The sequence below is a fragment of the Myotis myotis genome, unplaced genomic scaffold (assembly GCF_014108235.1).
Source record: "Myotis myotis isolate mMyoMyo1 unplaced genomic scaffold, mMyoMyo1.p scaffold_m19_p_52, whole genome shotgun sequence".
NCBI classification, from domain to species: Eukaryota; Metazoa; Chordata; class Mammalia; order Chiroptera; family Vespertilionidae; genus Myotis; species Myotis myotis.
Window position 1 is genome coordinate 559,327 of NW_023416360.1, and position 14,780 is coordinate 574,106.

The window sequence follows — 14,780 nt, forward strand, 5'->3', positions numbered from 1 at the left end:
AGTGCAGCTTTTTTGGAACTTCATTGTGAAAAGTAGAATAGAGGAGAATCCATCCACACCTAACTACAGTGGATTCTATTTTAAAGATCAGCAGTTAAAATAGTATCCCTGTATTTAGCTGTTAAATATTAAATGCCAGCTCTGTGGTATTCCAACAGGAGATACAACAGTCTAGTAGTTTTTCAAATATTGTTCTAAATAAGACACAATATTGTACATGTCCTGCATATCTCATTCTAATTATGAGAGCCAATTGTGAGAAAAAGGTCTTAAAATAAGTACTAAGACACCTCAGCAACCAAGTGCTTTAAGTACTTGGAACGTTTTGGGGTCATGCACTGAATGTTCGCAGCTTATAGCAGTAGCTTTTTCAGCAGTTCTAGAAAGAGGTTTTGGAAATTGAAAGTGTATACATATGTCTCTTTCCTCATTTATGAATAAACAGGAAGGAAATCCGGTTTTACTACAGTGGGTTCTTTTTAAGGCTTCTCATGCGAGCACAGGTGCAACACTTATTTTTGTTTGTTTTTTTAAACTATAATGCCCATTTATAAACTTTTAGTTTTTATATCTTTTTATAATATTGCTATGTTCCTTATCAATTTACCCTAGCAATGCCAAAAAAGTGATAGTACCTTCTCAGTTAGTATTTGAAAATCTCAAAAGATACTATCTATTCTTAATTAATGATTAAGATAGTGTAAATGTGCCGAAACCGGTTTGGCTCAGTGGATAGAGCGTCGGCCTGCGGACTGAAGGGTCCCAGGTTCGATTCCGGTCAGGGGCATGTACCTGGGTTGCGGGCATATCCCCAGTAGGAGATGTGCAGGAGGCAGCTGATCGATGTTTCTCTCTCATCGATGTTTCTAACTCTCTATCTCTCTCTCTTCCTCTCTGTAAAAAATCAATAAAATATATTTAAAAAAAAAAAAAAGATAGTGTAAATGTAGAAATATACTAACATGGTGAAAATAATGAAATGAGTATGTTCAGAAATACTTGGTTACTCATTACAATCCTGTCATCTTTTATGGTCACAATGATACAGAGACCTATAGAGTTGAGACAGTGAAACCTAGTAGGACTGCCTGGCAGGTAGCCCCTCGTTTCCAAGACAGCAGTTCCGAAGAGGACGATGTTACTGAAGAAACAGATGACAGGAAGTCCAGCCCCGGGTAAGCAAATTGTATCTGAACAGGTATATTTCATAATTCATAAAACCTGAGTTTTACATGCTTTAGAAATACTTTAGAAAAATAGAAGCTTATTGTTTCAAGACAAATTAATTTTCTCCTCTCAGCTTATTTAGAGAGCTCTGTAGCCTTTTTGTAATGAGGAGCAGATCTCCTTTTCTTGAAATATGGATAGCACTGGGTGGGGGTTATGCTATGCACATGCAAGGGAGCCTAACACTGAAGTCCCTGGTCTGGAAAGAGGATATGGCAGCTAGCTGCCTTCCAACCCCTGGGAAACATTGGTAAACGGGGTAGCAATGGTAGGGTGAAAGGATCAGCATCCAGCGTGGGGAAGGGAGAGCATGGTGTGCTTACACAAGTCTTCATCACCGAAGCTTCCAGTAGAAGAGAAGAATGTTGACTAGAAAGAGCATTGGGTTACTTTTCCTCAGCAAAATGAGCAAGACACAAAGCAAATAAACTTAAGGAACAGCTAATTTATGTTTTCAGTGTAAATATTTCTCCTTAAATATAGAAATTAACCAACCAATATATGTCTGTCTGTCTCTCTCTCTCTCTCGTTCTCTCTCTCTCTCTCTCTCTTCAGAGAAGTATCATTACCTGCAAAAGAGACCACTAGATTTTTTTTTTTCTCTAATAATGATGAAAGACTTCTTGGTAAGTCATTTTTTTTTTAATCTTCACTGCACATTCTGATACAATAACACATCCAGGTAAGAACTGTTCGGCAAAAATCCTAACCCTTTGCAGTGTCATGTGGCTTAGCCCTCTCTGTTAGACTGATGCATGTTGACATTACAGTTCTAGAGGGCTGAGAGTTTCCTTTCACTACTTCCCTTATTTATTATCATCAACAAGAGCTTTTTTATATTTTTTTTAAAATATATTTTTATTGATTTTTTACAGAGAGGAAGGGAGAGAGAGAGAGAGTCAGAAATATCGATGAGAGAGAAACATCGACCAGCTGCCTCCTGCACACCTCCCACTGGGAATGTGCCCGCAACCAAGGTACATGCCCTTGACCAGAATCGAACCTGGGACCTTTCAGTCCGCAGGCCGATGCTCTATCCACTGAGCCAAACCAGTCTTGGCAACAAGAGCTTCTTTAGTTTCAAGGACTTGGGAAGATCCTAACTAGACACAACACTCCTATGATTTTAGTACCTAAAAGTTCATGTGAAACCTCATTTCTTAAAGTCTAGTACAAATATAAACCATAAAAGTTACATAATAGTAAATGGTATACAAACAATAAAATCCTTGCAATTCTGCATTTTCATTTTGTAAAAAAGGAACAAAATATTTATTTTTATTTTATTTTATTTTTTTTATTTTTATTTTTTTTTCTTCACGTCAGACGGGTCATGTGCCAGAAGCGTAACAAGGTTCATGGGCGGCACATCTCACACAGTAGCGTGAACACCCAATCATCACGGTTAAAATATATATTTTTAAATAGCACAAATTCTTCCAGCTATAGCAGGGAAGTCTGTGCCCAGGAATTTCAGGCACCTCTGGGAGTGCAGTAGCTGCCCTGAAGGGAGACCCGTATCACACCTATTATTTTGATTAAGTTAATGGCATAAGTACTAGCATCTTCTGATAGCCACATCAAAAATACAACTGCACTACAGAATAGGCATTATCCAGAACCACTGGAAATTTAGCTGAACCGTAGTCCTACAACTTAGGATATAAAGAACCCACATCAATAGTAGGTGGGAGGGGTGGAGATGTAGAATTAGCAGGTCCCACACCCACTTGTGGATAAAAATCTGGAGGAATATTGCAGCTGCGGAGGTCCTCCCTTTGGAGTGAGGGGTCACAGCCCCACATCACACCCCTCAACCCAGGGTTCCAGTGCCAGGAAGAGAAGTGCCCATCACTTCAGCCTTTAAGAACCAGTGGGGCCCTGACCAGTTTGGCTCAGTGGATGGAGCATCAGCCTGCGGACTGAAGGGTCCCAGGTTCAATTCTGGCCAAGGGCATGTACCTTGGTTGCGGGCACATCCCCAGTGGGGGGTGTGCAGGAGGCAGCTGATTGATGTTTCACTCTCATCGATGTTTCTAACTCTCTGTCCTTCCTTCCTCTCTGTAAAAAAAATCAATAAAATATATTTTAAAAAAAAGAATTAGAAGAAGAAACAGTGGGGATTGAGGCTGAGGGAGACAGAGGCTGCTGGAGTTCCAGATAGGCCCATACTCAGACTTATTCATCCTTCTCTGAGGCTGCAGCTTAAAAGGCACCAGGGACATATGTGGAGGAACTGAACTGCTGGCATCAGGGCAAGACCTAGAGGGGCACCTTTCTCGCAAACAGAAGTGCTGGCAGATGTCATTGTTCCTGTGATGAGCCCTCCCTCACAGACTGAAAGCTGGCACTATATCTGAGTTTGCATCAAGCTGGCTATCACTGTTTGCCCAGCCTGGTAATTCTCTGAAATTCCACACAACATAACTTATAGGCCCACCCAAGCTATTTCCAGTGGCTTTTACATACCAATGGCCTGTCTTGGCTCAAGTTTCAGAATTGCCTAAAATCCCTCAAACAGCATCTGGCCACCGGGTGCCCTTGACTTCTTGTTAAGTGGCCCCTGTCCTGACACTAGTCACAACCGCCCTTGGTTCACAGCTTGGCCTCACCTGGGCAACTCCAAGCCCAGCACAAGTAGCAGCCATGTGCAGATCGCCTTATAGCTCATGCCACAAATTAGCATGAGCTAATCCCTCACACAGGCAGCAATTGACCTTGGCCTGGAGGCCCCAGGAGGCCCCAGAGCCAGCACACTCAGTGGACAGCTTCAGACCACATGGAAGCACTACTCACCACCTTCCACAAGTAATACATTCAAGGTGTGGATGTAGCGGGCACCAGATCCCTGCTGAAGTTAAATCCTGCTCCATGGTTTGGGCCCCTGCACAACCTATCCCCTCTGTTGGTTACAGCCGCACATTGCAGCTGATTGGCCTGGCAATAAATCCCTCCCATTAACATGCCAAGAGCATTGGAGGGTCAACTACAACAGAAGAGAGTGCACAGCCCACATGAGGAGCACACCTGGAATGCCCAGCTCAGGTGAATGGGGAGGCAGTGTCACTGGAACTATCAGATGTAAAGTTCAAAACGCTAGTTATGAGAATGCTCCTAGAACTTAGTGGAAGAGTAGATGAACTTAGAACTTCAACAGCATAAAACAGAAAATACCAACCAGAAATGAAGGATACATTAACTAAAATAACAATAATAACAGTAAAGTATATGAAGCTGAGAATCAAAACAGCAATTTGTACTGTCAGGAAACAAAAAATATCCAATCAGAACAGCAAAAATAAAAGCTTAGCTAGAGGGAGGAGTTGGGGGAGGGTTTCCTGAGGAGGTGGTGGCCATGGCAGCTGTGTGGTAGCAAGGGTGCCGGTTTTGAATGAGCAAGGCTGAGTTTGAACCAACAGAGCACGAGCTCGACCAGCAGTGCGGTGTGTGTGTGCGTGCGTGTGTGTGTGTGTGTGTGTGTGTGTGTGTGTGTGTGTGTGTGGTGGGGGCGGAGGGGCTATCACACAGTTGCAGTTATTTAAAGTTTGTACCTGCTCACTGACATTATTCCCATTCTTAAAGAGATTAATATGCAGATCTGACAGAGGATGGAAATTAAGTAGAGACCAAATAACTTTGCCAACTACAATTATTATTCATCAGTTCCAAAACAGGTGTTGAAGAGTGAACTTCGTGGGACTTTAGAAGATGCTTCCACAAGTATAAAGATTGAAAGAGGGAATGGGAATGGGAATGTGGCAACACAACAAAATGCTTTGGAACAACTGGAACCTGACTATTTTAAGGACATGACAACAACTATAATGAAAACTCAGAAAATCATTATTAAGAAGAGAGAACCATTAAATTTTGGCACACCAGATGATAGCACAGGTTTCTCTAGTAGATTAGCAGCTACACAAGATATGCCATTTATTCATCAATCACCTGAACTAGGTGACTTGGATACCTGGCAGGAAGATACCAATGCATGGGAAGAGGAAGATGCAGCCTGGCAAGCAGAAGAAGTTCTGAGGCAGCGGAAGATAGCAGACAGAGAAAAGAGAGCAGCGGAACAGCAGAGAAAGAAAATGGAAAAGGAGGCACAGCGGCTAATGAAAAAGGTGCAAAACAAAATTGGTGTGAAACTTTCATAACAAATGTTCTTCAAATGTCATAGTGCCAGTGGGAGAAATATGAAATCCACAACCCAAGCAACATTTGTATGGATCAAAGAGTATTTCCCAAAAACAGACACACTGTTTGATTTAACGCATTCATCAGGCCATTCAGTACACTAGGATTCTGTCACAGTATCTTGAACTTGTATTGCCTGAGACTCAAAAGAACAAAAAAGACTTACAAGACATTATTTTCTTCAACATGTTCCATTATAAGACAGTTGTTTACTGTAAGCAAATTATTACAAATGGAATATACCAGTATCTCTTTAAGCTGGTGTTTCTAGCTGAATAAATGGTTGTAAATAATTTTGTGGTGGGAAGAACTCTGTTGTCTATAATATTCTTCATTGTGCATAATTAAATAATTTAAAGAAAAAAACATTTAAAACATGAGGATAGTATAAGGAGCCTCTAAGACCATTTCAAGTCTACCAACATTTGCATCATGGAGGTGCCAGAAGGAGAGAATGAAATTGCAAACCTATTGGAAAAAATAATGACAGAAAACTTGTCTCACTGGAGAAGGAAATAAAAGTCCAAGAAGTGCAGAGAGTCCCAAACAAGATGAACCTAAAGAGGCCCACACCAGGACACATAATTAAAATGCAAAAGGTCAGAGAGAAAGAGATAATCTTAAAAGCAGCAAGAGAGCCCTAACCAGTTTGGCTCAGTGGATAGAGCATTGGCCTGCAGACTGAAAGGTCCCAGGTTCGATTCCAGTCAAGGGCATGTACCTTGATTGTAGCCACATCCCCAGTAGAAGGTGTGCAGGAGGCAGTTGATTGATGTTTCTAACTCTCTATCCCTCTCCCTTCCTCTTTGTAAAAAAAGCAAGAGAAAAACACTTACCTACAAGCATAAGACTATCAGCGGAATTCTCCACAGAAACTTTGCAAACCAGAAAAGATCAGCAACAAAACCTAGGCCAAATGGACAACTTCCTAGAAGCATACAATCTATCAAAACTCAACCAGGAAGAATCAGAAAACCTGAATAGATAAATGACAACTAATGAAATTGAAGCATTACCAAAAACACTCCCAGCAAACCCAAGTCCGGGAACAGATTGCTCCACAGGGGAATTTACTAAACATTCAAAGAAGAACTAACACCTGTCCTCCAAAGACTATTCCAAAAATCCAAGGCGAAGGAACACTTCCAACCTCTTTTTATGAGACCAGTATACCCTAATTTCAAAACCAGAGAAAGACACTACAAAGAAAGAGAATTACAGGCCAATATCTCTGATGAACATAAATGCTAAAATCCTCAACAAAATATTAGCAAATCAGATACGACAATAACCATACATCATGACCCAATGTGATTCATTCCAGGGATGCAAGGTTGGTACAATATTCAAGGCTGGGACATAAAGAAATACATCACATAAAGAAATTTGGAAATAAAAGCCACATGGTAATATCCATAGATGCAGGAAAAGGATTTGACAAAATCCAACACCTATTTTTGATAAAAATTCAGCAAAGTGGGAAGAGAGGGAGGTTATCACAATATAATAAAGGCCATGTATACGAGACCTACAGCCAACAACATACTCAATGGACAAAAACTAAACCATTTCCCTTAAGGTCAGGAACGACACAGGGATTTTTGCTTTCACCACTCTTATTCAACATTGTACTAGAAGTCCTAGACACAGTGATCAGACAAGAAAAAGCATCTAAATTGGAAAGGAGGAAGGAAAACTCATTCACAGATGATGATAATTGTACCAGGTATACCAGTTAATAATGTGGATTTTGGAATCAAAGAAAACAGGATAATTTCAAGAGAAACATCAAAAGTGCTTTATTTAAAGTAATTTCCATCGCTAGCTACACATTTCCCCCATCTTTCAGGTAATTTGTGGCAAACCATTCAGAGACCCAGTTTTCCACTTCTTTGTACATTTTGAAGTGCTGCTCAGAAAGTGCATGTGCCATCGATCAGAACAAGTGGTAAACTGAAGGAGCAAGGTCTGGTGAATACGGTGGGTGGGTTAATTCTTCCCAGGCAAGATTTCTTAACGTGTCTTTAACTGGTTTTGAAGTATGTGATGGTGCGTCATCATGAAGCAAAATTGCAGTGTCTTCTGGAACATTCTGGTCGTTTCATGATCAAAGCGTGGTTCAAATTGATTATTTGTTGTTCGTAGTGATCAGTATTGACGTTTTCACCTGCTTTTAGAAGCTCATAATACACCACACCTTCCTGATCCCACCAAACGCAGAGCATTGTCTTTCTGAAGCGATTTGGCCTCACATGATGTTGATGGTTGACCTGGATCAACCTATGATTTTTGTGCATTTGGGATTCTCAAAATAAATCCACTTTTCATTGCCAGTCACAATTCGATGAAAAAAAAGACTTTCTTTCGTGCTGTTGAAGCAACATTTTACTGATGACTTTTTGGTTTTCTGACCTGGATATCCTTTGTCTTTCACATTGACATCATCACTTTTAAAGCGTTTAAACCAGTGTTCACAGGTATCTTGAGATGGAGCATGTTCACCATAAGCTTCCCGAAGTATTCAGCACTTTCTTCAAAATAATGAATTAAAACTTCCCGCAAATGCTCTTTTTTGGGGCACAAAATTCAACATTTTTTTTAAAATATATTTTTATTGATTTTTTTACAGAGAGGAAGGGAGAGGGATAGAGAGTTAGAAATATCGATGAGAGAGAAACATCGATCAGCTGCCTCCTGCACACCCCCTACTGGGGATGTACCCGCAACCAAGGTACATGTCCTTGACCGGAATCGAACCTGGGACCCTTCAGTCCGCAGGCCAATGCTCTATCCACTAAGCCAAACCGGTTAGAGCACAAAATTCAACATTTTTAAGGGTAAAATATCTATGATGATACCTTCAGAAAATTTGACATGAAGTTTTGAACCTTGCTGTCAATACAACAAAATAGCATACATATCAAATCGCATATATATGAACATATATTTAACTCCATCTATTGAAAAAAATCCGCATTGTTAACCAATACACCTGGTACATAGAAAACACACGACCACCATAAAACAATGAGCTTTTACAAATGTTTGACAAAGTGGCAGGGTACAAAATAAACATCTGAAAATCTATGTCAGTCAGCTTAACAATAACCCACAACTGTGGGACCAACTTGAAAATGTCATTTTTAAAATTTGCTTTTATTTTGTTGGTTTTAGAGAAAGAGGAAGGGAGAGGGATAAAGAGATAGAAACAATGATCAGACAGGATTATTAATCTGCAGCTTCCTACATACCCTCCTCCCCCCACCCCCGACCCTGTGGCACAACCCAGACATGTGCCCTGACTAGGAATCGCACCACAACTTCTAGTTCATAGGTCCACGCTCAACCACTAGCCACAATGGCTGGGGTCTATGGCATTTTTATACACCAATAATGAACTAACAAAAAAGATAAACTAAAAAAAAAAATCCCATTTTTTATTGCAACAACAAAATTAAGATACCTAGTAATAAACTCAAACAAGAAGGCAAAAGACCTATACTTGGAAAACTATAGGACATGAAAGAAAGAAATAGAGGAAGATACAAATGAGTTGAAACATATACTGTGTTCATGAATTAGAAGAATGAACATCATTAAAATGTTCATACTACCCAAAGGAATCTAGATTCAATGCAATTCCTATTGAAATACCATTGGCATATATCACAGATATGGAACAAGTATTCCAAATATTTATATGGAAACAAAGACAACCCAGAATAGCCACTGCAATCTTGAGAAAGTAAAACAGTTGAAAGGATCACAATAGCAGATATCAAACTATACTACAGAGTCATTGTGATCAAAACAGCTGGTAATGTCACAAGATCAAAGCCTCCTATTGGGGATTGATCCCACAACCCTGGTATGTGCCCTTGGCTGGAATCAAACCCAGGATCATTCCGTCCACAGGCCAACATGGCTAGGGCTAAACCCATGTCTTTTTGGTCTAGTTATATTGGACAAAGGAGGCAAGAGCATACAATGGAGTAAAGATCATCTGTTTAATAAATGATTTTTGAAAATTGGACAGGTACATGCAACAACAAAAAACTGCAGCACCAACTTACACCAGACACAAGAATATAAACTCATAATGGGTGAAACACTTAAATGTAAGACACGCAACCATAAAAATCTTAGAAGTAAACATAGGCAGTAAAATCTCAGACATCTCACGTACCAGAATTTTCACTGATATATCCCCTACGGCAAGAGAAACAAAGGAAAAAATAAGTGGACTATATCAAAACATAAAAGTTTCTGCATGGCAAAAGAAACCATCCTCAAAATGCAAAGGGAACCAAATATATGGGAGAACATATTTGTCAATGATACAGCTGGTAGTAGATTAATTTCCAAAATATATAAAGAACTTATACAACTCAACAAAAGGAAGGTGAAACGGTTAAAAAATGGGTAAAGAACCTGAATATACACTGTCCAAAGTGGACATATGAATGGCCAAGAAATGTGAAAAAATGCTCAACATCGCTAGTAAACAGATGCAAATGACAATGAGGTGTCACCCACACTTGCTACAGGTTGCAAAAAGTAACAAGTACTGGGGAGGATGTGGGGAAAAGGGAAACAGTCCATTGCTGGTGGGAATTCAGACTGGGACAGCCACAGTGGAAAACAATATGAAATTTCCTTTAAAAAAAAAATGGGCCCTGGCCGGTTTGGCTCAGTGGATAGAGCGTCAGACTGAAGGGTCCCGGGTTCGATTCCGGTCAAGGGCATGTACAATGGTTGTGGGCACATCCCCAGTAGGGAGTGTGCAGGAGGCAGCTGATCGATGTTTCTTTCTCATCGATGTTTCTAACTCTCTATCCCTCTCCCTTCCTCTCTGTGAAAAATCAATAAAATATATATTTTTTAAAACTATCATTTAGACTCAAAGGACAGATAAAGAGCTTCCCAAACAAGACCTCTATTACATGAAATATTAAAGGGCTTCTTTAAGAAGAAAAAATTTAAAAATCAAAAATATGAACAATAAAATGTAATAAATACGTACCAACAATTAATTGAATCTAAAAAACAATAAATGAACAAGCAGAACAGTAACAGACTTATAAGTGCTTACAGCTCTTTCACTTTGTCCAGCAGGTCTTCTGGGTTTACCGGAGACCAACAAAAAGAAGAGAAAAGAAACAGACTCACAGATGCAGAAAACATTTTGATAGGTGCTAGATGGGATGGATGTTGGGGCGATGGGTGAAATATGTGTTAAAAAATAGTCACTGGGATGTAATGTATTTGACACTAATAACTTTGGTGTCAAATGGGTATTAGTTTTATCAGGATGTTCACTTAAGAAGTTATAGGTCTAATCGCCGGGTATACACTTGAAACTAATATAATGTATTTGATGTGTAATTGAAAAATTAAAAATGATTTTAAAATAATAACAAAACTTCAAAATTAGCATAAATTGATGGTTTTGTCTGTAGGTCTTAACTGGAATTAAAATCCTTGATAATGCCAGCACTAGAATAGTATCCTTTTTCATAGTGATTTGTTTTCTTATCTTTTTTTATCTTCCTGGAGTAGGTTCTGACTTATTCTGGAGAGGAATGGGAGGTAATATTAGTAGGAATTCTTGGGAGGCCAGAACAAACAACCTGCGTATGGTGAGTATTTGTATGTTCGTATTGTCTCCATAAATAGATACTTTGTTATCTTTGTATTAATATACTAGAGGCCCTCAACCCAGCCTGCACACTTTCCAGTCTGGGATCCCTCTCACAATCCGGGACTGCTGGATTCCAACCGCTTGACTGCCTGCCTGCCTGATTGCCCCTAACCTCTTCTGCCTGACAGCCTGATCGCTCCTAAACACTCCCCTGCCACTGTGATCAATGCCTAACTGCTCCCCTGCTGGCCTGATCACCCCAACTGCCCTCCCCTGCCAGCCCAATTGCCACCAACTGCCCTCCCCTGCAGCCCTGGTCCCCCCAACTTCCCTCCCTTTCAGGCCTGGTCCCCCCCAACTGTCCTCCCCTGCAGACCTGGTTGCCCCTAACTGCCCTCCCCTGCTGACTTTGTTGCCCCTAACTGCCCTCCCCTGCAGTCCATTTGTGTCCACATGGGGTGCGGCCATCTTGTGTGTTGGAGTGATGGTCAATTTGCATAGTACCTCTTTATTACATAGGATGCCTTTTGTAAGAATATTGGCATAAAGTATGAAACTTACGACACCCCCTAACCACTTTTGGGTGAAAGAATGACAACTGAGAACATGATTTAAACACTTAGAATTACAATGTTGGAAGGGAACTTTGAGGTTGTTTGATGCTACACACATGGTACAAGTGAAGAGACAAGACGGTCCTAATTCAGTCACTGGTCCAAGTTCCAGGCATGTGTCATTAAGTAACAGGGAATCACAAAGGCTTGTATGTTTTTATGTTTTTCTAGGATTGTCGGAAGAAACATAAGGATGCCAAAAGGAGAGTGAAACCAAAATAAAGTGTCATTATGGGTTTTGATACTGATTGTGAACAAGATTCACCTGTGGAAATTGAGTCACCTAGAAAATAATTTTAGCTAACAAGAACTTGGAGTTGAGGAATATTCAAAATCCAGCTAATGGATACCATCTGGTTGTTGCTGCTATGTTTTTCTGTGGATTTCCCCTATTTCTACCTAAGTACTTCAAAAAAATTAAACTGAACTTTTTTTTTTTTTTAATGAAGCACAAGATAGTCCCTCAAATAAAAGAAAACTTTTTGTATGTAATCTCACTGCTCTCCATCCTCAATGACAAATGGGCATCTTTTGATACAAGCTTTACATAAAGCCTTTTATAATATGTGGGTCAGCCTGGCTGGTGTCACTCAGTGGTTGAGCGTCAACCTATGAACCAGGAGGTCACGGTTTAATTCCCAGTCAGTGCACATGCCTGGGTTGCAGGCTCTATCCCCAGTGTGGGGCATGCAGGAGGCGGCCGATCGATTATTCTCTCTCATCATTGATGCTTCTGTCTCTCCCTCTCCCTTCCTCTCTGAAATCAATAAAAATATTTTTTTAAATGAGTCAGGGCACTTGTGTTTTTCAAGTTAGGTTTTGTGTGAATTTTGGCTACTTGATTATTTATTTCTGATTGTACCAAGTACACTTTACCTCCGTTCTATGTTTTTTGTTTTAAGAGATTGAACACAAGTCAAACTTGAGTTTTGTACTTGCTTTCTGGTGAGTAGTGAACTGAAATGCAGGAACTTCCAGACCAATGTTCTAGGAGAGTTCTGGGAAGACCAGAAAAGGACAGCAAATAGAGTTTTCCTATCCTTCGCCTCCAGGAATTGATAGAGGCAAGCCCATCAATCCCACAATTCTAGTTAGAGCAGAGGCTTATGAAAAATCCAAGTGTTTGAAAGGTATGAAATCAGGAGTCAGGACCTTAAATCCCTATAGGGAGGCAGATTTAATACCTTATTAAATCAACTGGGCTAGAATGAAGACAATCCTATCAAACTTGGCTGTGTACAACAGTGTGTTTGACTTGGCCTGTGTGGCTCAGTTGATTGAACGTGGTCTCCTGCACCAAAAGTTCTCCATTTGATTCCCTATCAGGGCACATCCAGGTTGCAGGTTCGATCCTCAGTCAGGATCTATGCAGGAGGCAAACAATTGATGTCTCCCTCACACCACTGTTTCTCCTTCTCTCTTCCTCTCTCTCTAAAAATCAATTAAAAATAAAACATTAAAAAATTGTGTTGTATAAATCCCAAGGGATTATCATTGAAACTGTGTATTTCTGTGCCCTAACCGATTTGGCTCAGTGGATAGAGCGTCGGCCTGTGGACTGAAAGGTCCCAGGTTCGATTCCGGTCAAGGGCATGTACCTTGGTTGCGGGCACATCCCCAGCAGGGGGTGTGCAGGAGGCAGCTGATAGATGTTTCTCTCTCATCATCGATGTTTCTGACTCTCTCTCTCCCTTTCTCTCTGTAAAAAAATCAATAAAATATATTTTTTTAAAAAAGAAACTTATTTCTGAAATGAAGCATTTATTGATTTACATCTTGATTGAATATAACTGAATGAGGGCTGGAATGTTGTCTTTGTTATGTCCCCACTGCCTGGAATCATGTCTAGCACATAGTGGGTGCTCAGCACATAATTTTTTAATAAACAGGGTCCAAGAAACTAAGTAGCCTAAGAGTCAATCCTGTGTTTCCAATACTTCAAACTTCACGGAGAATGGAAACAACCTCTCAGCAAAATAAATAATCCAAATGTTCCACCTTGTGTTGATGTCTATTTCATTTACACATTCTTATCTACTGCTGCATAACAAGTTAGCTCCTTAACAATTATTTATTATTCTTACAAAAACAAATTTGGTTAGACTCCTTGGGGACTATTCATCGCTTCTCCTTGTAGTGTCTTTGGCATGGCTCTGCTGCAACCAGTGAGTCCATTTCTAGGATGGCCCACTCAGTGCCTATCATGAGTTTTTTCCCAGCATGGCAGCTAGGTTTGGGGATCAGGAAACAAATGCCACCAGTCTCTTAAGGCCTAGCTCAGAAATGGCTCAGTCATTTCCACTAGAGTCTAGGTAGGAACAGAACACTGAACCCACGTGGGCTCAATGGCTGTGGACACACACCCTCACCTCTCAGTGGGACGAGTTTTTGTTTGTGACCATGTTTAAGTCTCCAAAGCAAAAGTGATACCAAGTAACTTTGCCCACCCCCAATTCCTGAACCCCAGATACAACCACCTTAAACAGTTTAATGTTTCCTTTGAATTTATCTCCATATTTCTACCTAATATGCTTATGCTGTGGTTTCTTGGTTTTTCCATTTTAGAGATTACCTATTGACATCCTACTCTGACAAATGAAGATTTACCCCTGGCCGGTGTGGCTCAGTTGGTTGAGCATTGTCCTGTGCACCAAAAGTTTCAGTTTCAAGTCCTAGTCAGGGCACATGCCCAGGTGGTGGGCTCAATCCCCAGTAGGGAGAGTGAAGGAGGCAGCCTCTTGATGTTTCTTCCTCTCTCTAAAATCAATTTTTTTAAAATAAGAAAAAAACAGTTTAATAAGGATTTAACTGTAATCCAAGTAGAATATTTTGACCACATTTAACCTTGTCCTAGAATCTTTTTTTCACTTGCTCAACTTTTTCTATATTTAGTCCTCTCATGTTTCCCAACGATACCATAAAGTGTGTCTCAGTACAATTTTTAAGTAATCAGACTCATCCTCCTCCCCCTTTTTCCCTGGTCTCATCAGTCTAAGAGCCGTCTGCCCTGTTCTAAGCTGGACTGTGTAGACGGATGATAAAAATGAACTGGGCAAGGTAGCAACTTAAGGAATGCAAAGACTTAAAATACACTCCAAATA

General features: G+C 40.3%; 1 protein-coding gene and 2 pseudogenes across 8 annotated transcripts in view; 2 read left to right on the plus strand and 1 right to left on the minus strand.

Moving 5' to 3' along the window:
* The window catches only part of NOL8 (nucleolar protein 8), a 49,072-nt gene extending 35,775 nt beyond the window's left edge, over window positions 1–13,297 (plus strand). For 2 of the 8 annotated variants that reach the window (XM_036311200.1, XM_036311199.1), the window contains exons 14-18: window positions 1,049–1,175; window positions 1,783–1,853; window positions 4,891–5,351; window positions 10,984–11,063; window positions 11,851–13,297. In XM_036311200.1, coding sequence (XP_036167093.1) covers window positions 1,049–1,175; window positions 1,783–1,853; window positions 4,891–5,351; window positions 10,984–11,063; window positions 11,851–11,890 — 779 coding nt within the window. In that variant the 3' untranslated portion in view covers window positions 11,891–13,297. Of the gene's footprint in view, window positions 1–1,048; window positions 1,176–1,782; window positions 1,910–4,142; window positions 4,273–4,890; window positions 5,508–10,539; window positions 11,064–11,850 lie in introns of those variants that run through there. The other 6 variants (XR_004967987.1, XR_004967985.1, XR_004967986.1 and 3 more) reach the window with 6 other exon arrangements.
* On the minus strand, window positions 2,548–2,645 carry LOC118657354 (annotated as a pseudogene).
* On the plus strand, window positions 10,507–10,565 carry LOC118657353 (annotated as a pseudogene).
* Window positions 13,298–14,780: the final 1,483 nt, after the last annotated feature.